Source organism: Mirounga angustirostris, unplaced genomic scaffold (genome assembly GCF_029215605.1).
Source record: "Mirounga angustirostris isolate CCGP_5_RB_7025 unplaced genomic scaffold, mMirAng1.0.hap1 SCAF_8, whole genome shotgun sequence".
NCBI classification, from domain to species: Eukaryota; Metazoa; Chordata; class Mammalia; order Carnivora; family Phocidae; genus Mirounga; species Mirounga angustirostris.
In genome coordinates this window covers 108,635,230-108,659,136 of record NW_026991716.1, presented here as the reverse complement: position 1 = coordinate 108,659,136, position 23,907 = coordinate 108,635,230, and the positions used below count along the sequence as shown (strand labels likewise).

General features: G+C 35.5%; 1 protein-coding gene across 7 annotated transcripts in view; it reads right to left on the bottom strand.

Moving 5' to 3' along the window:
* Positions 1 to 23,907, bottom strand: part of TRMT11 (tRNA methyltransferase 11 homolog) — a 54,856-nt gene that overhangs the window by 18,990 nt on the left and 11,959 nt on the right. For all 7 annotated transcript variants that reach the window (XR_006788990.3, XM_045865501.2, XM_054505551.2 and 4 more), the window contains 6 exons: positions 23,299 to 23,455; positions 14,254 to 14,334; positions 11,330 to 11,494; positions 9,695 to 9,767; positions 9,441 to 9,572; positions 779 to 899 (listed from right to left, as the gene is read on the bottom strand). Coding sequence is in view for 6 of the 7 variants with exons in the window: in XM_045865501.2 (XP_045721457.1) it covers positions 779 to 899; positions 9,441 to 9,572; positions 9,695 to 9,767; positions 11,330 to 11,494; positions 14,254 to 14,334; positions 23,299 to 23,455 (729 nt within the window). In the remaining variant the exon portion in view is untranslated. The remainder of the gene's footprint in view (positions 1 to 778; positions 900 to 9,440; positions 9,573 to 9,694; positions 9,768 to 11,329; positions 11,495 to 14,253; positions 14,335 to 23,298; positions 23,456 to 23,907) is intronic.

Below are 23,907 nucleotides of genomic sequence, written 5' to 3'. Positions count from 1 at the left end.
TAGTTTTCATTACTGTGAAAGAATCCTTAAACTATGAATTAGATGAAAAAAAATCAAATGTGGAGATGAGTATGACAAAATCTTCAGGCAGTAACACTCTGTTCTTTTCTGCTTACCCTACAGATCAAAAACATAGATGGGGCTTACTCAAGTTTAGTGAATTTGGGAAAGCTATGGTTGTCAATCCAGATAAGTATAGCCCAAGGAGCATTCTGCAGATTTAATTAAGCTCCATTATGAGGCATTTTTCATATCAATTCTCATCTGGATATGAAATAACAGATGTTTTGTTCTTCTCAAGAAGTGTGTGTGTGTGTATGTGTGTGTGTATTAGAGAAAGAGAGAGAGAGAGAGAGAACAGGTGTTGGGCCCTAACAGATAACAGCAAATTACTTTTTCCATTATATAAAGTGACATTTTCTCTTCAGAATAGTCTGTAATCGAGCAGGTCTTGCTTTTGGAGACAAAATGGTAACTAGCAGATTGCTAATTAAACAACAGTTGTTTAATTAAGTGGGTTTTTTTTTTTAACTGCTCTAGTGGCAAAGATGAGAAGTTAAGGTCAACTTCTATTTCTATTCTGCTATTCAACTTCTATATCGAACCCCTACCCTCTAAATTCCACCAAATCCCACAAACCTCTTGAACTTCTGCCTCTTCCTGAATTCGGTAACTTTTTAAAAATCAAGGACTAACAATTCCAAACTCCATTACAAGAAAACTAAAAAAATCGTTGGATTCTTCCAGAATTTATCCAAAAAATACTAGGATAATTTACCTCAAATTTCTTCACCTTTTCCATTGTTATCAAGCGCCTTGATGTGTGACTGGAAAGCTTCTGCTCACAGTTGCTAATAAGTTTCAGGCAAGGGTGCCAGGGTACCATCTCTTCAGTGTATCTGAAGAAAGAACAGCTGACTTTTAGGAACACTCACACGCAAAGACCACACAGGATCATCACAGAATTATCCAATGTGGTAAGGACATCCCCCCACTACATGCTGTTCCATTTTATTTCACATAGGCTAACTGTCCAGACAATCCATAAACAATCTGTATTTTTTTTTATTTTATTATGTTATGTTAATCACCATACATCATTAGTTTTTGATATAGTGTTCCATGATTCATTGTTTGCGTATAACACCCAGTGCTCCATTCAGTACGTGCCCTCCTTAATACCCATCAACTGGCTAACCCATCTGCCCACCCCCCTCCCCTCTAAAACTCTCAGTTTGTTTCTCAGAGTCCATAGTCTTTCATGGTTCGTCTCCCCCCTCCGATATCCCCCCCTTCATTTTTCCCTTCCTACTTTTTTTTTTTTAATATATAATGTATTATTTGTTTCAGAGGTACAGGTCTGTGATTCATCAGTCTTACACAATTCACAGCAATCTATATTTTTAAAAAGCAAAGTATTTCAATATTACCACATCCAAAAAAAAAAGTAGTTTATTTTACCTGTAGACTGAGAATATGTTTTATGGAAGAATACCAAGCGTTTAAACCACAAAAATACAAGACAATGACTCTATCCTAAAGGATTCCAGAAGAGCACGTAAGACAGAAATATATTCTACAACAACCCCCTGACATTCATGAGGGACTGATTCATGTGGAGATTTTTTATAAATTCCCAAAGAATAATGTCCACTCAGCATATACTTGCCCTATAAAATGAAGTGTCCCTGCAAAATTTTAATGACATCTTAAGACTTCTATTAACTTTGTATATACAGGACTAAGGTTAGATTATTCAAATAAACTACCAATAAAAATAAGCGCTCCATGGTCACCTTAACCATGAAATAAAATCAAAGCCACGATCATGAGCAGGGGTGACTGCTGCTACGCAGCACACATACTATGTGAATGGAGAGGACATCTCGAAAGCAGGACACTCAGGGTGCAGGAGTTCAGAACCTGACATCTGACAGGTTGTTGGCATCACTCCTGGTAGAAGAAACAGGTGACAGATGAGGGGGAAACGGCTATGGAGCAGAATGCTGAAGAACAGCAGCGGAGGGGTCTCACTAGGTATGGGTACCACTAAGAACACTGTAGATTGCCAGTTTTTATTTTTCCTTTGCAAATCTTGATACCTTTCTAGATAGTCTCCACAAACATTTATCACATGGGAAATTTTAAAGCTCTGGTCCAAACTGGGAAAGGTGCCAATCAGCACTTCACCTGTAAAGGACCACCATCTCAGCTAGCCTGTTCCAATGCGTCAACATGGTTTTCACAGCCACTCTTTTACTGACTTCTCTAGCCCCTCTGACCTTCAGTGAGCTCTCCCTCATTACCTCAACCACATGCTCAAAACCTTCATCACCCACTTACCAGGCAACATTCACAATGCACCTCCACTGTATTATCAGTGGAAGGAATTCTCTTGAAGTCATTCTCTGCATCCTTCCTTAGGGCTTTCCATTAAGTAATGAATGACCATTTCAGTTTTCGCCTGATCTAACAATTCTCTAATGTTCACTATATAGTCAGAAATGTTGGTATTTCTCGTAACATTAGTTGACATCAAATCTGGAATCTTCACACGAAGCATTTACGATATGAAGGAATACATTCTACACCATGGTTAACAGAAAGAACAGCCTTGACCTTAAGCTTGAAAAAGCAGAGTTTGTGGATGTATGAAATAGTATTTGTCAAACTTAGTTATGTACCCTTGTTTTAAAGGAAAAAAAAAAATCTTATTTCCTGGCAGACTTGACTTAAAGTATTATTAAAATGTAACGTAAAGATATTTTACGTTACGTTTAAAGAGATATAAAGTTCATATGCTTATATCCCTTATATAACTATAAAACCAAAACAAATTTACAAATCAAATCTAAAAGTACAAAACCAATACAATTTTAATTGATACTGATGACCCAAATCATGCTAAGCTGCTGAAACGGAGTCACCAGGCATTTGGCTTAAGAGCAGAAAAACAAATTTTTGTTTTAGATTACCTTTTCAGCTTGATCTTTGAGTTCAAGCATGAAAAGAACATCATTTGGGTAATCATTATCATTAACAGGCTTGTTTTTAACCACTGCCCTATTATACTAGAACCAATCAATTTAGCAGTATACTCCCAAAACACCATGCTAAGAATTTTAAAATATCAGTTAACAAAAAATTCTTTACTATATGTGTCCTAATATATTTCATACAAACATACTGCAATATACTATTTGCAAACTGTTAAAAATAGAAGCCATAAATCTGTACTACGCCTGGGTCATTATGATAGTATGGTATGCTACCTTAATTTCATTTTTATTACTATAGCCCTACAATCCAAACAATCTATTTAAAACCTAAATCAGCCACAATAGGAAAATCCACAGAGACAGATAAGTGGCTGCCAGGGGCAGAAGTGGTGGTGAATGCTTATGTGTATGGGGTTTCTTTTGGGGTGACAAAAATGTTCCAGAATTAGAAAGTGGTAATGGTTGCACAACTTTGTGGATATACTAAATACCATGGAGTTGTAAACTGTAAAAAGGTGACTTGCATGATATACAAATTATATTACATCATTTTTTAAAAAGCAAAACTGTGCGCATAGACCCCTAGCTTTTCCACGAATCAATTTTGACACTCATTTTCCTATGAACCTTCACGCCTCAAGCTATTTCCAAGTGTCACTAGAATTTCACCTCCCATTTGAGAAACAGATTTTGCACTAATTAGAGCACTCACTGAAAACAGTTCAAAGGATCACTTTTTCTTGTTTCCTAGTTAAGAGATGAAAAACATGAGCACTGGGTTTTACACGCAATTAACGAATCGTTGAACACTATATCAAAAACTAATGATGTACTATATGTTGGCTAACTGAACATAAAAAAAAGAAAAAAGAAAAACATGTTCTTTCACTGCTCTGAGCTACTCCAAAATTCACTTTACTAAAGTTTATTCCCTAGGTAAATCAAACCATCATACTATATACACCTTAAACTTATACAGTGAGGTATGTCAATTATTTCTCAATAGAATTGAAAAAAAAAATGTACCCCCCAAATCCTACACTGGGGCATACTTTATTAAGCTTCTTTACTTTGTCAACGTTTTTATCACAAGCAGTAGCAGTGGGATTTCTATTAAAGAACACCTTTCACAAAGAAATGCAGTTTCTAATCACCTCAAGAGAGTTATCTGTGTCTAATGCAAATGAGAAAAGAACACTATGGATACATAAAGTCTGAGCAGACAGCTGCACTCAGTAGCTTAGCAATTCCTGTAACATCAAACACACGTGAGTTGAATTTATGCCATCCAAATGACTATCACACAGACCTTCAGGGTCACTTGCAAGTAGCTAAAACTGAATAATAAACCCATAAATACCAACAGCTTACAGTAATTTTATGTGGTCAGTCTCTATGAGTGATAAGAATAAACTACTATGACAGCACAGATGAAAGATTAATTCTGCTGAGAAGGGTTGGAAAAGTTCATAGAGGTGGTGACAGTTAAGCCAGGTCTTGAAAGATGACTAGAATTTTATCAGCTGAGGAAAGAAGAAATGGTTTATCAAGCAATGGGGACAGAATAAATAAAGGTGAAAAGATACAAAGTGTACAGAGCATCTTGATACTGGCAAAAAATCCAATACACAAGAGTGGGGAAAATCTATATTCGAGGAAATACAGCAAGTTTGTTGAGTAGCAATTTCTTCACTGCAATTTAAATTACCAAACAGAAAATCCTTTTTCAATTATCAGCTCTGACAATTCTTCATAAATAACTAAGCTTTTAGATAATACTTTATTTTTATTATGTCTTACCCTTTTCAAAATGCCCTGGGTTTAAAGAATACCTGAACTTGATTATAATATGTAATTCTTATTTTTTTTAAAGATTTTATTTATTCATTTGAGACAGAGATACAGACAGAGAGCATGAGCAGGGAGAGAGGCAGAGGGAGAGGGAGAAGCCGACTCCCCGCTGAGCAGGAAGCCTGATGCAGGGCATAATCCCAGGATCTGGAGATCATGACCTGGGCCGAAGGCAGACACTTAACTGACTGAGCCACCCAGGTGCTCCTATAATTCTTATTTTTAAACTTGAATCGAGTAACAGAATTTGTTTGAATAAATAAATTCAGTAGTAGGACTAAAAGCCTTATTTACAACACCAAAAGTAAAAAAGTTTTAAAATTGAGCTGTGCTAATGTATAATTTTAAAATGAAATCTTCATTCTTAGTTCAACAAAAAGCCATATTTTTAATACAACATAATCAAACTAATTCTAAATTGTTTAATTCAGAAGCAAGAACATTATTTCAAACTTTTGCAGATGATTTTGGTCTTAAATTCCTAATAATATTGTGCTATTTCAAAAGAACAAAGATTTTGTATGACATACAATACAGAAGTGAAAATAATTCATTTCCTAATGAACACTAAGTTCATTAATAAGTTAAGAGTAATAATAATTAATACTTCATTAATAAAATCACCTTAAGCTAAAGGGAAGGAGACCATATTCTTCTTATAACTGCCCTGAGGTGACCTCTGAAAAATGGTTTGCTATTCACTTGACCCAGAAAAACCCTACAAAATCATGCAAATCAAGAGGTTCAAATCTTCGCGTTCACTTTAAGAACACAAATGAAACTGCCCACGCCGTCAAGGCAATGCATATCTGAAAAGCCACCAAGTATCTGAAGGCTGTCACACTGCAGAAGCCATTTTATCTCTACACTGGTGGAGGTGGTAGGTGTGCCCGGGCCGAAGAGTTGGTGGCCCAAAAAGAGTGCTGAATTTTTACTGCACATGCTTACAAATGCAGAGAGTAATGCCAAATTTAAGGGTCTGGATGTAGATTTTCTGGTCATTAAGCACATCCAGGTGAACAAAGCCCCCAAGATGTGACATAGAACGTACAGGGCTCATGGTCAGATTAACCTATACGTGAGCTCTTCCTGCCACCCTGAGAGGATCCTGACTGGAAAAGAGTAGACTGTTTCTAAACCAGAAGAGGAGGTTGCACAGAAGAAAAAGATACCCCAGAAGAAACTGCAGAAACAAAAATTTACTGCCTAGGAGTAAATTCTGCATAAAATAAATGCAAATAAAAGTATAAACCAAAAAAAAAAAAAAGGGAAGGAAAAACAGAAGTCTAGTAATGAACATCAGAGGACGTGGACATAACTTTCTCCAGGGATGAAGTCAGGGAAGTAAATATCATAGTCTTCCCATGTGTGCGTTAGCCACATACCTGGACGAAATCTTTCCCTTTGTAAACATCTAAGGTAAAAAAGGTGGTAAAAACATGTATCCCTTCTCTACTTCTAAAATATCCCTCTGATAATATGCATTTGGAAATTTTCCCTTGTTGAAAATTATTAAAATCAAGAAGTCACTGAAAAAATATCCAGTGTCCATTTTGTAAGATCTTTAGAAATATTAAAAATACTTAAAAGTAGGGCGCCTGGGTGGCTCAGTTGGTTAAGCAACTGCCTTCGGCTCAGGTCATGATCCTGGAGTCCCGGGATCGAGTCCCGCATCGGGCTCCCTGCTCGGCAGGGAGCCTGCTTCTGCCTCTGACCCTCCCCCCTCTCATGTGCTCTCTCTCTCTCTCATTCTCTCTGTCTCAAATAAATAAATAAATAAATAAATAATCTTTAAAAAAAAAAAAATACTTAAAAGTACCTCCAATTTAATTTTGTATAAAGAGAAAGGAAAAAAACAAAAGAACTACGAAAGATATTCTTAAGTACATTCAACTTTAATTATAATTAAATAATAAAGTACAAAATAGTGGACAGTCAGAAATGCCAAAAAATAAGAAGTACACAAAAACTAATGGGGATATTTCAAAAGGACAGAGGAACCACCTCAAATTGACTCCCACTGATCAAATCTGAGACAATTTGAGCAACAAAATAGTGACAGTAATGAATTACAACCCAATGAATAATATAAGCATCCATGATTCCATAGCAAAATAAATTAATAAATTTGTAAACAAATGGGGAAAATTTGTAAACAAATGGGGAAAGAAGGGAAAACTCTTCCTTACAGTAGGATGCCAACTTACAAATGCAGAAGGAATAATGGAACACAAAAGCCATCATTGTAGTGGTTGTCAACAATGGAGTTGTCAATGTGAATAGTGATTTGATGAAGAACAAGATACTGATGTAATCTTGGGATATCTCCCCCATGAAATACTAATCAAAGGAGAAAATGATGGCTCACAGTGGAGAACCCTAACAGAGAACAAAATGATCAGATGATCAAGTTTCAGATCGCTAGTAGGGGTTAACTCCATGTGCCCCATGATGCAATGCATGAAAAACACAGTATAATTTTTGTGGTGTTCCTACCAAGGGCACTACCTAAATCTGGTCATAAAAGAAACATCAATTTTCTCTCTGACCCTCCTTGCCACCTCCCTCTCTAAAAAAAACAAAAACAAAAACATCAGATGGACCCTGATTGAAGGTCAACCTTTAACATAAGCCATATACTCTACAAAACTGTCAACGACACAAAAGATAAGAAAAGAATGGAGACATATTCCAGACTGGAGGAGAACGACATGATGGGTTAATAGAGCACATTTTCTCAGATGGACCGCTACTGGTAAAATTTGAATAGGGTCCATAAAATGGACAGCAGTGTTATCAATGCTGATTTCCAAACTTAGAGGGTTGATTGTGGTTTGACAAGAATGTTCTTATTTCTGAGAAATATAATGAAGTATGTAGGGGTTATGGGGAATCATTATCTGCAACTTCACAAATAGTTCCAAAAAAGATGAATTGATAATGGGTATGTGATTAATGTAATGGGTAAGGAAAGAAGATACAATACGTGTATATTAATAGTTGGAAAATCTGGATGAGGAGAGTTTTTCGTGTTACATTTGAAACTTTTAGGTAAGTCTGAAATTACCTCAAAGTAAATTTTTTAAAAATTTAGTCCTGAAACTTGAGTTAAAACAGTAAGCTTCTCTTTCTCTCTCAAATAAATAAATAAATCTTTAATTAAAAAAACAGGGTAGGGGGACACCTGGGAGGCTCAGTTGGTTGAGTGTCCAACTCTTGGTTTCGGCTCAGTGATCTTGGGGTCATGGGGTCCAGCCCTGCATCAGGCTGCAAGCTCAGTGGGGAGTCTGCCTGGGATTCTCTCTCTCCCTCTCCTCGACCCCTTCCCCACTCTGCATGCACGTGTGTACGTGCACACTTTCTCTCTCAAATAAATAAATCTTAAAAAAAACAGTAAGCTTGCTGCTGGAATTCAGCTTGTCTAAGGCAGGAACCATTTTTGTATAGAAACAAACAAAAGTGATCTTCTCCAAAAATATTAGTAAAACTCCATCTATCACTTCACATACCAGGCACCTGAGATCTGGCAGACTGCTGAATTAAGTGAACACAGCCACAGGAATAAGGAAACCAAACAGCTAGCTAGCTATTAACTGTAGACAAGTCACTTCACTCCTTGGAATTTATTTTCCTTATTTCTAAAGTGAAAAGATTAAATGAGATTATCACTAGCAGCAAAACATAAGGCCAGTATTAAGGAGCCTGGGCATGAATGCGTACACTCTTATCAGCTGATAAACAAATGCGTGACTAAAGTCAGGCCGTGGTAACTTCCAACACAACATTTATAAAACAAAAAACAGCACAGCTTCCAACTGCTGAGGACCATCCCCATTTTGTAAAGATAGTAACACTGTTTTAAAATGCTTTCTGTACAATTATGTATAGTAAATATAGGAACTAAAACAATTTTTAAAAAGATTACTATGGCAGATTAGAGAAACAGCCAAATTTTGAGCTTGATATTAAATTTTCTTTCAAATTTAAAGATCCTGTCTTATTCAAGACATCTTGTGTTTCATTGTTGATGTACACAGCTCTGCTTATAATTAATAATTACTGAATAATAAAACCCAAACCAACAATGTGGAAAATAATCAGGGCTTTAAATACAAGCACAGCTTTTATTTTGGTGTTAGCTTTTAAAAAAGATTTATTGCATTTAAGGCGATCATAATAGCCAATATATGTTAAAGCTAGCTTGGAGCAGATGAATCCCTCAACTAAATTCATATATTTCTGTCACATGTTCTTTGTTTTGTTCTTTTTAACGACTATTTAAAAATGTAAAAAACCATCTTAGCTCAACCCATCTTAGCTCAAGTGCCTTATAAAAACAGGTGAGGACCATATCTGGCCCACAGGCTATAGTTTGCCAACTCCTGATGTAAAATAAAAAGGTCAAAGCAATTCAATCAATAAGAGGAAGGGGCCTGTTTTATACACATATGTAGGTAAACAAAGACTATTATAAACATTAAACACCAAGATATTTACCCTGAATCCAATTAAAAATAGGGAAAAAACGTTAGATTTACAAATACCATAACAAAAGTGAAATTAAAAATAAAATTAGTTAACATTACATACTCTGGTGTGTACACTGGTAACCAATAGACTAGTCTTCCACCTAACACGAGGGTCTCAGCTGCAAAGTTTAACAGGTCAAAGAACATATCACTCAGATGATAACTCAAGGAAACAGGAACATGGCTTTCTGGACTAGAAAAAGAAAACAAAATTTCAAAATCAGTGAAAAACCTTAAGACTGTTAAACAGCTAATTAAAAAGAACAACATGCTTCTTCTCAAAATAGTAACATATCATATTTAACTTTCACTTACCATTTTTCCATTCCCTTTGGTATTTCCTTCTGAGAACCTGTTCTTCTTGTAGATTCTCTGATACCATATGGAGCTAGACAGAAAACACAAATAATGTGGAGAGTCAAAAGTCACCTCATCACCAGTTAGGTGTAGATGGATATCATGGGCCTCCAGATGGGACACTTGGAGAGGAACACATCGCTACCTGTGAAATATTCCAGCCGAGAATGCATAACACAAGGAACATTCTATTTAAAACACTGGGAGGGACAACAGGCCACCATGTTCTTGAAAAATGCCAATGTCATAAAAAGACAGAGAAAGGCTGTGACAGTGTGACAAACTAAAAGAGATATTACCAAATGTAATACCTGACACCAGATTGGATACTGTCCCAGAGGGAAAAACAAAGAAATAAAGGGATATTACTGGGTGACTGACAAAAGTGGATGACAAAATTAAACTATTGCATTGACTTATTGAAAATGTTAACTGTACTCTGGCTACCTAAGAGACTATCTCTATTGTACACACTGAAGTATAGGGGTAAAAGACCATAGTGTATCCAACTCACTCTCAATGGATTAAAAAAAAATTATACTTTATATAAATATACATACAGAATGAGAACAAACAATAAATTGGATTGTTAATAAAAAGTCACCCAATTTTTATAAAGTAGATTCAAACTGACAGTGTAATGCCTTGATAATTTTTCTTTTGTTAGGTCTGAAACCACCTGAGTTACCAAAGAACTGAAGTGAGCTAAGATGGAACGGTTGAGATACACTTGCCACTATTTACAGACTTACTGCAAAATATGGTAGAAAAGGCTGAACTATTCTTAGATAGGATGCCTGCAAAGCCCAGAACTCATGGGGCACAGGAAAACAAGTTCTCATTCACATTCCTGAAGCTCAGTGGGTTCACAAGCCTATTGGCTCAAAAAATCCCAAATTTCTTGTAACTCTAGAAAGGGGCTGTCAGTGAAAACACGTGCTACAAAAAAACAAAACAAAACACCAAAGCTTACACATGGAGAATTATGTGATATCTAAAACTCTCTTCTTTGGGGCACCTGGGTGGCTCAATCAGTTGAGCGTCCGACTCTTGGTTTCAGCTCAGGTCATGATATCATGGTTGTGGGACTGAGCCCCATGTTGGGCTCCATGCTCAGTGGGTAGTCTGCTTGAAGATACTCTCCGTCTGCCCCTCTTCCCCAGGGGAAGAGGGGGCGGGCACATGCTTTCTCAAATAAATAAATCTGTAAAAAAAATTAAAACTCTCTTCTTTGACATCTGACACTAATTGCAAATGACATTTTGGCTCCAGTTGGTATACTAATAACCAATTATAGTTAAAAATTTAAAACAAATATATGCTCCAAAAATAAACTGAAGAGAAAAAGGAAAGACAGATTAACATATATAATTTAAAAAACGAAAACAGTAAACTCTTAACTACTTAGTTGAATTGGTGTCCTGCCTTATATTCACAATTTTTTCCTTCTCACTATGTGAAGAAGTCTGGGGGCAGGGGGAGAATACTAAAACAAGCTGGCATTTTTCTGTGTGTTGATAGATTTTCTACTTTAAATGTAAATGACTTCAGGAAACTAATCCTACTCTTACTTTTGTATAAAAATAAACTTACGATCAGTGATGATTGCATCAAAATATGTGCCCTTCCTCCAGGAAGGTTTAGATGCATCTGAAACCAGGACATCAAGGTAATACTTCTCTAAACCATATTGACGAAGATTTGCCCTAATGTTTTCATCTGGTCCTCTCCATTTCTGGTTTTTCCTACTAGCCTTTCCTAAAGGGAAAGAAAAAGGAATACAGAAACTACTAAATCAAATAGAGCATTCTTATTTCTTATTGTTTAGCTAAAATAATGTTTAACTCATCTAAACCTACATTTACTCAAATAAAACTTGATTTCATTTAAAATCATTACTTTATTTACACAGTTATTTTTATTTCAACTTACTACAAAAATATATTTTGAATAGTAAAATGTACTAACTGATCTTGTTCTGTCACCTTTCAAGTAAAACTGCCTTAAACACTCATTCAACACATACCGAATTGAAAGCATATACAAGTAAGATACAAAGCTGTATAGAACATGGCCCCTTTCCTCCAAGAGCAAATAGCCCCATATAAAATTGGGATGAATCAAATAAATGAAACAGAAATGAAGAGAGCTAACTTGGGAAATGAAGGAGTGTTATGACCATGGAGAGAGGAGGCCAAATGGAGACATTACAGATGAAAAGTTAAAGTGGGAGTTGAAGGAAGAAGTTCAAAAGTTCTGGTTTAGGAGACCGTTGATTAAGATCAGAGAAACCAGGGTGCCTGGGTAGCTCAGTTGGTCAAGCATCCAACTCTTGATTTCAGCTCAGGTCATGATCTCAGGGATGTGAGATCGAGCCCACCACTGGGCTCCACGCTTAGCATGGAGCCTGCTTAAATTCTCTCTCCCCCTCTGCCCCTACCTGCCTTCTCTCAAAAAAAAAAAAAAATCAGAGAAACCAAGAGGAAAAACAAGCTTAGGGGAAAAAATGAGATATGAGATCATGCTGGTCAGCTACCTATAGAACATTCAGAAAGAGCTATTCAGTGGGTAGAGGCCAGAATATATATACCGAGGAGATATCAGATATGCACTTAAGTTAAATCCATAAGAATGAATGACATTTTTTATTAACCTAGGTGGCAGTTACATGTTTTCTTCTATAATTATTCTATTTTTATATACTCTTCTGTATCTTGATCTACTTCACAATAAAAACGAAACTTAAAAAATCAAAAGAAGAATGACATGACTCTGCATAACATGCATTGTGAGAGAAGTGGTCAAAGAGAGATGCCTGGAAAAAAGCAACATGTCAGCACAGGTCAAAGAAATCCACAGGGCCTTAAGAAGATGGAGATGGAAAGCCAAGAAAGTAAAAGTACCAATGAGGCCACGGTCCAGGAAACCAAGGGAGGCTTTACGAAGGTCAACACTGCCAAATGCTATAGATTTGTGGCCCTACTAAGAGTTTTCAGCAGGCATGGAAGCTAGAAGATAATGGACAGAAGACAGTGAGAGATGAAGAGACAGCAATATTAGTTTGCAAGATGCACTTTGGCAAAAGGAAAGGAAAACAAAGTGGCAGTTAGAGGGTCCCTATAGGATTGATAGGAAAGGTTTTGTATTTTTAAAACAGGAGATTTTTGAGAATATTTGAGAGTACAGAAAGAAATTACAAGCATATGAAACAGAGGGCATATTTAACAGCATCTTGGAAAAGCTCTGAGAAAATTCTACCTCAATCAGAATTTTACCCAAGTAGACTGAAAGGTTATAACATAACTTTCATAAATAAGAATTCTAATAAATTATATAGGACAATCTCCTTAAAGCAAACATACTGCTTCTACTAAAAGCAAACTGGAATAATTCTTCTTAGTACTTTGCTCTAACATATTCCCAAGAATATCTTTTTCTGCTTAGCCCATTTAGGTTGAACTTGCTAAAATATAACCAATTCTCCTTATGATAAATATTACTAAATTCCTTAGAGTCAAGGTAGGAAAAAAGAGAAGTCATCAAGCACAGTATGTCAGATTGTTTCAGGAAAAAAAAAAAAAGGTATAATAAATTCTCACCAATACAATAACTTGAGAAAAACTGGGTGGTAAAAAGAAGAAGGGTGTTCAAAGGGCTGATTCTAGTTACAATAATGGAATACCACCATAAACAGAATTTCAAAATCATCAATGAAACTTGACATTTTTAGTACCATTCAGGTATATGGAAATACTTTCTTCAGTTTGATTCAATTCCATCCAATCATGTATCATTAGCAAAGTGTCTAGATTTTAAAATAGTTTCCAAAATTGCCTCCAAAACAAGCAAATGTTTGTCTTGAGTTAACCTGAGTCTAATGCAGAATCTTCTAAGTTACTGTCACTTTAACTGCTTCAAAGATATTTTGGTTGGTTATGTAATTAAAAACAATATGGTACTCAAGGACTAAAAATTAATCCAGTATTCATGCAACATATGATTATGAATAAAAAATGGTGATTTTGGTTGGTTATGTAATTAAAAACAATATGGTACTCAAGGACTAAAAATTAATCCAGTATTCATGCAACATATGATTATGAATAAAAAATGGTGATAATCTTTAAATAGAAACCGTATATGTGTTTTATTAACATGGACATGCTTATTGGAAGATGGCTAGTCCCTCTCCTACTTCCTTCCCAGGCCTAAAGTTCACAACCTTGGAGTTTGCCAACTTTTTAAAAATCTCTGTTACTAAGACTGTGGGGAGAGCTTTTTCTTTTTCATCTTTGTGTTCCCCCAGGAGATCACCGTGCACATACTGAATCACTTTGTAAAAAGCAGATATCCGACGAATCTTATTGTTTGTAAGAATAGATAAAACTACATTTTATCACAACTTTGTATCTTAACACTAAAGAAAGATGCATAATGCCACATAAACCCATTTAACTATTTCGAAGGCACACCTGGTACAAGAACAAAGACTGTAACAGTCTAGAACCTCTACTCACCCAAGCCATGAACTGTATTGTAGTCTATGTCTGTCCCATATACATATGCACCAAAATGAGCAGACGCTATCAGAAGGCCACCTGAAAAAAAATCACACAGTTATGGTCTGTTAACCAGAAAGTCCCAGACTCTTGTTTCTTCCTCTCTTTAATCTGATCCAAAGTCTTATAAACTAGCTGTAGGCAGAGTACCAGAGAGTAGTAACACTGGTCCTGACCATATTTTGCAGGCCTCAGAATTAAACCCCTAAGCTGTGCTCACTACATTGGTCACAATGTAAGGAATTAATGTATGTACTAGCATCACGACTTTAAACAGGAAAATAACTTTTTTTTAATCAAAATAATGTATATTTAGACATTTTCATCTGATTTTGAGAGGTCTATACAAAGCATCTTGCTCCTTACTTACAAATGAGCATATAAAGCTACTATGAAAAAGAGTTAGCAATAAATAAATTCTGACAACTGGGCTCAATTCCCATGGAAGCCTGAGTTTCAAATAACTTAAGAGGGCATAATTAATATGTAAGACATTAATCCGTACAAAAATTAAAATATTAGGACAAGAAATAGTTATTCCTGTAACCAGCGAAGCAATTACCTCTTATTTTAAACTGTAAATATGAATTTCTGAATAACTATTATTAAGCATACACAAAAATAATACAATGACTTTTCTGTTTACTTAGTGCTGTGATCGAAGTAAGAACAAAAGTCCCAATACAGTCTGACTGGATGAAGGAACTTGGTAGCTGTGCCCAGCTCACATACAAAGAAAAGTCCTAATAAATATTTAAAATTTAATAAAACCCTTTAAAATAAAAGGTAATAATATTTTTAAATTGTTTAAGGAAAAAATCACAAAGTTATTTTAATAATTGTGCTTTCCATTGAACTTTACTTTTTTTATTCATCCAAATTAAAATGCTCTTAGTCCTAATAGCTATACCATAGAAAGGTCTGTCAGTCAAACGGACATCAGAAATTTATTCTCAAACTATGCACAGACTCAGACAAGGGAAAATAACTATATATTTTCCCTTATATCCTTCTCAAAGGTAATCTCTAAAATTAAGATGGGTAGTGCCTCCAGAGGGCCAAGAGCTATAAATTAATAGTATTCCTTCCATAGCCATTTAAAACACAGTCTGGGAACATGCACTTAAATAAATAGACTTTGTGAAAAATACTGTAACTGACTATTACTACTGGAGTCCATGAAGAAGAGAATGGAGGACTAAAAAAAGTACAGCAGAAACCAAAACCTAAGTTCCCTCATACTAACTTCAAGAAGCATTTGTGTGAGAGGGAAGCTAAGTAAGACCCTATTAGTCTTGTTCTATAAATGGAACCATCCATATTTAAGAAAGATACTGTATTGTGATGACTTGGAATACTCACAAAATCACTTCACCCAAATTACGAGGAATTACTACAATTCTGCCAATTAAGGCAGATACTCACCTAGAAGAACTAGTTGTCAAGGGGAACAGAAAAGCTTTCCTGTGCTTCCTTAAACAGAACCTTATCCATTTGGTTAGAATGAGTTTTGAGAAGACCCAATTTAGAGTACACTGCTGAAAGGAGATGAATAATCTGTTAGACTACATCTGTTAGTTAACTTTGTCCCCTTTAAGCTTTCAAAGTTTTAAATAAAGTCATTATAAATTAGCTTTTCTGAACTGATCACTGGCTAATCGCTGTTAATCATCTAGTTGTTTTCTCAATTAAATTGAAGCATTTTTTGCATTTAGTTATACCTCAGTTGGAGTTTCCCTGAATCTGGTGGAAGAAGAGGTGATAAAGGAGGGGTGAAGTGGTAAGGGGCAGGTAATGTGACTCACCCAATTTCTATGCTATCAAGTGTACAAATACCACAAACTCAGTGTTCTAATTTCTCCTTACTTAAATAGTAACCACTTTAAGGTTAGGGCAATATCTTATAGGCAAAAGGACACAATAAGTGGAATTTATTTACAATATAGAAACTAATTTGTGATTTTCATCATTAGAGATTTAAGTGAAAAGCCTTACAGAAGTGTAGAAATGAGAGAGTGGGCTTTGGTTTTGCTGAAAGGAGAGGACAAAAGGAGGAAAAATGGACTACTGTATCTACTTTATCCTTTTTCCAAATGAACTCAGGTAAGTTACACTAGCGGCCTGAGCAAAAGGATACTGTAATAGAAATTTTACCAGATAAACTATGAAACTCAGGAAAAGGAGACTACAAAGAGTTGTGGACAAAAATGGGAAGGAAGCAGAAACTATTCCACAGACCTCAGAGATCAATTATCTCTCTCCTAATTGCCTCTTTTCCTCCCCCACAGTCTCCTCCCAGGACCAGCACAGTCAGTTTCCCAACACCTGACACCTTTGTCTATCATTCTGCGATGGTAAAATTCAAAAGGAGCCGCACTCTTTTCCTTACACTATGGCTCATCTAAAGGTAGAATCAGCCAAGGAGTGTATAATGGTCTCCTGGATATATCCTCAATTACTAAAATAGCTGACTCACTTTAGAGAGGGGAAGAAGAAAAGGAATATCTATGGACCTCTGTCATAAAATCATATCACAGCTACCTACAGCAACTGGCTATGTGTCTACTTGTACCAATTATTTTCATTATAAACAAAGAATTAGATGTTTACAATTTTAACCCTCGATTTCCTTGCCTGCTGTCACAATTTGCCAACAGTTGCAAATTATGAGTATCTTGGAAATCAGCCAAAGAAGGGACTAGAAAATGAGTTCATTGCCAAATTGTTCATCATCACCATTCAATATTGGCTATATCTAACATCTTTCACCAAAAAGGCATCTAAGTTCCTAACAAAATAATAATGATATTCATTACAGTCTACAGAATGTCTACCATGTGTCAGGCAACTTCCTAAGAATTTCATATACATATATTACCTCACTTAATCCTCACAATATATTACTATTACCATTTTATCAATGCTGGAACTGAGGCCCAGACAAGTTGAGAATGTTGCCCAAAGTGACATAATAACTAATAGATTAAGGATTTAAAACTCACTCTATTTGTTCTTTTCTCTATACCATTCTCTCTCCTTTGGGGTCAGCATCAACTGAAATAAATATACACTTAGCTTACCAATGAGATAAACAAGTAAAATTTGTTATTAAATTAAGTAAAGCTGCACATTCAATAAGAGTTGCACACCATTCACAACTCTTGTATATCATAGGCAGGCCTGTACCATTATAGGTATTCAACATATCATGTTCATCAATCCTTTAGCCATGCTCATATTAGAACACTAGGACTTCCTAACTACTTAGAGCTGGCCCAATGATAGGTATCTTCTCCCTCGGAAAAAAAAATGGAGATAAGCAACTTTTTTAAAAATCTTATTAAAATGAAAACCAATGTATTCACTAAAATGGAAAGGAAAGTTATGTTTCTACAGCTCATAATGTCATTCTAGACAATAGCAGACTGTCTAAAGAAAAAGGAAAGGCATTTAGGCAGGAAAAGATTACATCTCTCCTCTCAGTGTCCCAGAAGCTTTCTACTCTATCCTATAACCTTGAGAAAATCACAGGTCATGAGAAGTCAGTGGATAAAACATTTGGGAAACTAATATACTTCAATTTTGTGCCTTTAAAATGGAAAAGGATTGGATATACTTGACTTTGTTTTTAAATATTAGAAAAGGAAACAAGGAAAAAATACTATCAAAAATATTTGTTGAAAAACTATGGCCATGGAGGAGGGCACAAGGTTAGTATTTCCCCAATCCTTCAGAAGGTACTACCCATCAGTGAGACAAAAGGCCCAAGAAAAAGGACAAACCATACATTAAAATTGTGTCTATTCACAATTATATCACCAATCTCAAAACAAAAGCACCAAAAACTAAAGTTCTAAAGCTATGCTTAAACTACAAATTATAAAAATATATTTTAGCAGCATCTTTGCAAAGATCTTCTTCTTAGCAATTTTCAATTAATTGTCCTACGTAAACAGTCACAAGACCATGATCTACTACCCACTCTAAGGAGCTGCTCTAAAGCAAATTAGGGGCAAGCCTCCTTGCCCTTTACTCACACTGAAGGTTATCAATATTTTGATTGCTGTGGCAGTTAGCATTTCATAATACAACCAACCTCATATACATCAAGGGAAAGAAATTTTACCTATGCTAGGAACTCTATTTTTAGACTTTATAGTCTTGTCTACATGTATGTGTACATATTAAGATTATGTACCTGTATGTTTATCAAAGAATTCTCACTTCACAGAAAAAATTTTTAAAGTCCAAGAACAAATTAAGGATTAATAAAAGGTTCAGCATTTGGTAAAAAGAGAAATTATAGATCCATTCCTCACAGCATATAAGAAATCAGAGAGGGAGACAAACCATGAGAGACTCTGGACTCCAGGAACCAAACTGAGGGCTACAGAAGGGAGGGGGGTGGGAGGATGGGGCAACTGGGTGATGGATATTAAGGAGGGCATGTGTGGTGATGAGCACTGGGTATTATACGCAACTGATGAATCGTTGGAACACTACATCAAAAACTAATGATGTACTATATGCTGGCTAATTGAGCATAATAAAAAATAATAATAATTAAAAAAAAAAAACTCCAAACAGACCGAGATCGAAAGGAAACAAAACTAAAACTATAAACGTACTAGAAGAATAACATAGCTAGATACCTCTATAACTTAGATGTAGGGAAAACTTTTGCATGGCAAAAAGCAACTGTTTGCAAAGTCAAAAACTAAATGGCAAACTGGGAGGAAATATTTGTTTTTTTATGTGTATATATACATATATACACACATATGCACACATGTAATATACATATGTACACATCTTCACATACATTAAAAAAAAAAGGAAGAGAGGGAGAGCTAATTCCCTAACATACAAAGTACTTCCAAAAATAAAGAAATGTCTACATAAAAATGGGCAAAAGACATGAAAAATATTTCCAAAAAAATTATTAAAATGGCCCTTAAAATATAAAAGGTTGCAACGATGTGGATGGAACTAGAGGGTATTATGCTAAACAAAATAAGTCGATCAGAGAAAGACAATTATCATATGACCTCACTGATATGCAGAATTTAAGAAACAAGGCAGAGGATCATAGGGGAAGAGAAGAAAAAAATGAAACAAGATGAAACCAGAGAGGGAGACTCTTAAACCATAACAGACTCTTAATCATAGGAAACAAACTGGTGGTTGCTGGCGGGGAGGGGGGTGGGAGGATGGGTTAACTGGGTAATGGACACTGGGGAGAGTATGTTGTAATGAGCACTGGGTATTACACAAGACTCATGAATCACAGACCTGTACCCCTGAAATAAATACATTATATGTTAAATATATATATATAAAAGGTTATTAGACTTCACTTATAATAAGAGAAATACAAAATAACACTACACTGAGATAATGTTTTCATCCAACAGACTGGCAACATTTCAAAACCTTGACAATAAACTCTCCTGGTAAAGCAAGGTTTAACAATATACCTACATTCTTCAACCAGCAATTCTACTTTTAAGAATTTACCCTAGAGCCGTATCTCCAATGTTATGCAAGTATATATACAAAAGATTATCCATTGCAGGCATTATTTGTAACTCTAAAATACTGGACACTACCCATGTCCAAGTATAGGAGACTGTTTGAATAAATTATAGTATATACACCCATGGACTACAACTATAAAAAGAATGAAGACAATACCTATGAATTAACAGAAAGTGATTTTCAGGAAAAACTATTAAGTGAGAAAAGTAAAGTGGTGTAAGAAAGAAGTAGAAATAAAATGTACATATATCTGCCTATCACTACAAAAAAAACACAAACAAGAAGAATCAACTAAAAAAGAAGCTGGTTATTGAAAAGGGATGGGGGAGGAGGATGGAAGCGATATGGAAAGGAGTGATATTTGTTTAAGTATACCTCTTGTACAGTTGACTTTTGGAAGCAAACTGATCTTCTACATATTTAAAAATATATCAACGAGGATGGAAGGAGGTAAAAGTCTAAAACTGAAGGCAAACTGAAAAAAATGAACTCTGAACTGATTTTTAAATGAGGGGGAAAAAGAAGAAAGCACAATATTTGACATATTTGACTTTATTGCCCTTTAGGTGGGGTAGAGAACTCAATACATAGCCTTAAAACATATCCTTTTAATAGAGTTTTTGTATTGTTTTGCTTTCCTTTTGGTGGTAAGTGCAAAGCAATTTTGAAACTATTTTAAAGGTATTATAGGAATGAGCAAAAGAATAAATGCGTAGATGGTTAAGGAAAACAGGATTCTCAATGTGGAAGAAGGCACATGTAAAAATGGAATGGGGATAAGCAAGAACAAAATCTGTCAGGATAGACTAGAATTTGTAGTATATATGAAAATTCACAATTTCTACAATATCTGTGTATATCCACATGCATGTGCACACAGTACATATATAGGGATATGTGTACGTGCATTCACATTTACATGCATATTGTGCACATATGCACATAAATGTCCTAGCTTATCTGCTGAAAGGGTCGAGAAATAAAGATACCTAGCACCCAGATCTTGGTCTCTAATACCATTCCCCACTAAAGAAACAATGGTTCCTTGGAGAAATGACTGATTCCAGGGTTTGGGCAGGTAAAAGATGAGCGAGAAAGTAAGAAAGTCCTCAAAAATAAAAGACAGGAACAGGTCACAAAGACAGATCCAGTGCGAAAGGGCTCCACTTGGCAAACGTGGGACAATTTGAGCAACAAATAATTAAGTAATGAATTATAGACCACTCAGGGGAAAAAAGGGGGAATTCACAAGCTTATATTGATAATAAATACATAGGAGAGAAAAAAGGGCTCTTGGTTATAATAGAATGAGTGTCAAGTGGTAATTGTGGAGGGAGTACTATTATTGGAAAATCATCCCTTTGTGACCAAAGTGAAGACTGGTTCAGGCAAGAATCATCAATGAATGCCAAACCTGAGAACTTGACAGGGCTGAAGGGGAATTTAGATGCAGAACAGGATATTTACATCCTGCTTAGTCTTCCCACAGACTGCCTATTAACTGCAATGAGGAAAAAATAGCAATCATGGAATGGAAAAATCACCCACCACCTTAACCAGCTGATCAAAATGAATATTACCAATGAGGGGCAGATAACCATTATGCAGATGCCCTGAGGAGGACACAAAATCACTGTTGTAGTAGTCCAGCCAGGAATGTATAACCTGAATCTAATCATGCGGAAATAAATGACCCAAATGAGGTACATTCTGAATAAAAAATAAAGAGAGGAGGGACAGTGTTCTCCAAAAGTGCAAATTTCATAAAAGAAAAAGAAAGACTGTGGACTTGTTCCATATCAAATGAATCAAAGAAACATCAATGACAAAATACAATACTTGATGCTAGACTGGAAAGGAAAAAAAGATGGTATAAAGGACATCAGTGGGTCAATTAACAAAAATGTCATATGAACATTAAAGTATTGTATTAATAGTACATTTGCTAACATTGAAAACTGTACTGTGGTTATATAAGGGAATATCCTCATTCTTAAGATATATATATTGAAGTATTTGAGAGGTAAAGGGACGGGATGGATGCAACCTACTTTCAAATGGTAAAGAAAACAAAATTATGTAAATAAACATAAAAAGAAAACAAATGATAAAGTAAATGAGGCCAAATGTTAACAAGTTTAATCTGAGTCAAGTACATGCAAGTGTTCTCTGTTCTATTTTTATTCTTGTATCTTAACTATAAGTTTGGCATTATTTCCAATAAAAGTTTAAAAAGTTGCAGGAGGCACTAAGGATAAGGAGGATAGGAAAGAAACAAATAGGTCGAATATTGGGTGTGGGATATATGGAGACACTGGTGGAGTGGGAGAAGAGAAACTCACTAGCAGATTAATTCAACAACAAACACAGAAAATCATTCCAACAATCAGAAGTCTTTTGACTGACTGACTATTTCTGACTATTTCTTCCTAATCACATGTGGTCACATTCCTCAAGTTAGTATATGGTATAACAGCTGGCCGACAGATCCTAATGCAGAAAGAGACAGCTCTAGCATAGTAGTTAAGAGCAGGAGCTCTGGAGTTAGACTGCTTGAGTTTGAATCTCATGAAATTTACACACTGTATAACCTTGGCCAAGTCACATAACCTCTCTCTGTGCCATAATCTCCTCAGGAAGTTTTTTTCTTTTTAGTTCAACAGTGTTAGTTATTGTGGCAACGCTGCTTCCCAAGTTTCTGATGGGTAAGGACAGCTACAGGGAGAAACTCCAACCACAAACACAATTTGTTCCAACACAATCTGAATCACAATTAATTTAGCCAGACAAACCTAAATATGCTCCCTAGGTATGAGTAAGATCCAGCAAAAAATGGGGCAAAGCAGGAAAATGTCTTCATGGAATCAGAGGAGGTAAACGTGGAATTTTAGGACTTCTACACAAAGTTAATTACAAGGACATCTAATCAAGTGTGTACAAACACAGACTGCAGCCTCAGCAGCCAGGCTCTAGCCCGTTGATAATTACATCACTTTCCTTATCTTCACACTTAACTTATAAACCTCTACAAACCAAATCAAAGATCAGACATATTACCCATTTTTTTCCATGTAAGTATATGGTTATCAATGTTAAATGATGAACATGTTTTTTTTACCTTGTCACTCAAGCCTTTTTTCCACCCAAGTTTTCCTATTTAAATAAACTGTATAGCTTTACAACATTTCCACAGTACACAGTATTGCAATGTATGGTATGCCCCTCCACCTAGTGGTTTACTTGGGGAAAAAGCCCACAAAATTAAATCATATCATTCTTGAAGTGGCACAAGTATTGCGTACTGGGCTATTACACAAATATGTGGTCGTCTCTTAGCCACTATCTCATGATAATTAAGATTATTCTGTACAAATTTACTAATCTTCTAGCAAAAACATTACTATGACCTTGACTAATATAAACAAGTAACACCTATGCACTAGTTTAACAGTTAAATAAAAATACCTGTTCCAACAAATGGATCAAAGACTATATCATTTTCTTTCACTTTTCCATGGTTGGCCATGATAAATGATAAACCAGCATCCATGCTTGTATTTCCAATAAAGTGTCTCTTTTTGACACTGTATGACTCAATAAGCTCTCTCTGTCCATCTGCAATCTAGATGAAAGATTCTTCAAATTAGTTTAACTGTATAAAACAGATTGAAGATAACCATTCACAATAAAACCAGAGTATCTTGATGATAAAAACATCTTTCCACTTACCATTGCTCTAAACTTGTTCCTTTAAAAAAAAATGTGATTGAGGTAATTATGGACAAATACCTTGTATTTTTTTTAGCGTGTTGTAATTTATTGTGACCTTTCAAATTAAATTTGAATTGAATTTGAATGCAATAATTCCAGAGGTTGGTGGTGAGTAAACTCTACCCACCTCTTTTTTCTCCTAAAAACAATAACCTGTAACATAAGCCCAGCTTCCATTACCCTTAGGGAAGTGAGCAGGACTGCTCTGCAATAATTTTATTTCTTTTCAGAATATGAGCTCAGATTCAAGAACTCCACAAATTAGATCCCTCAACTACCACAGCACTCTGCCTTTTCTCTGCT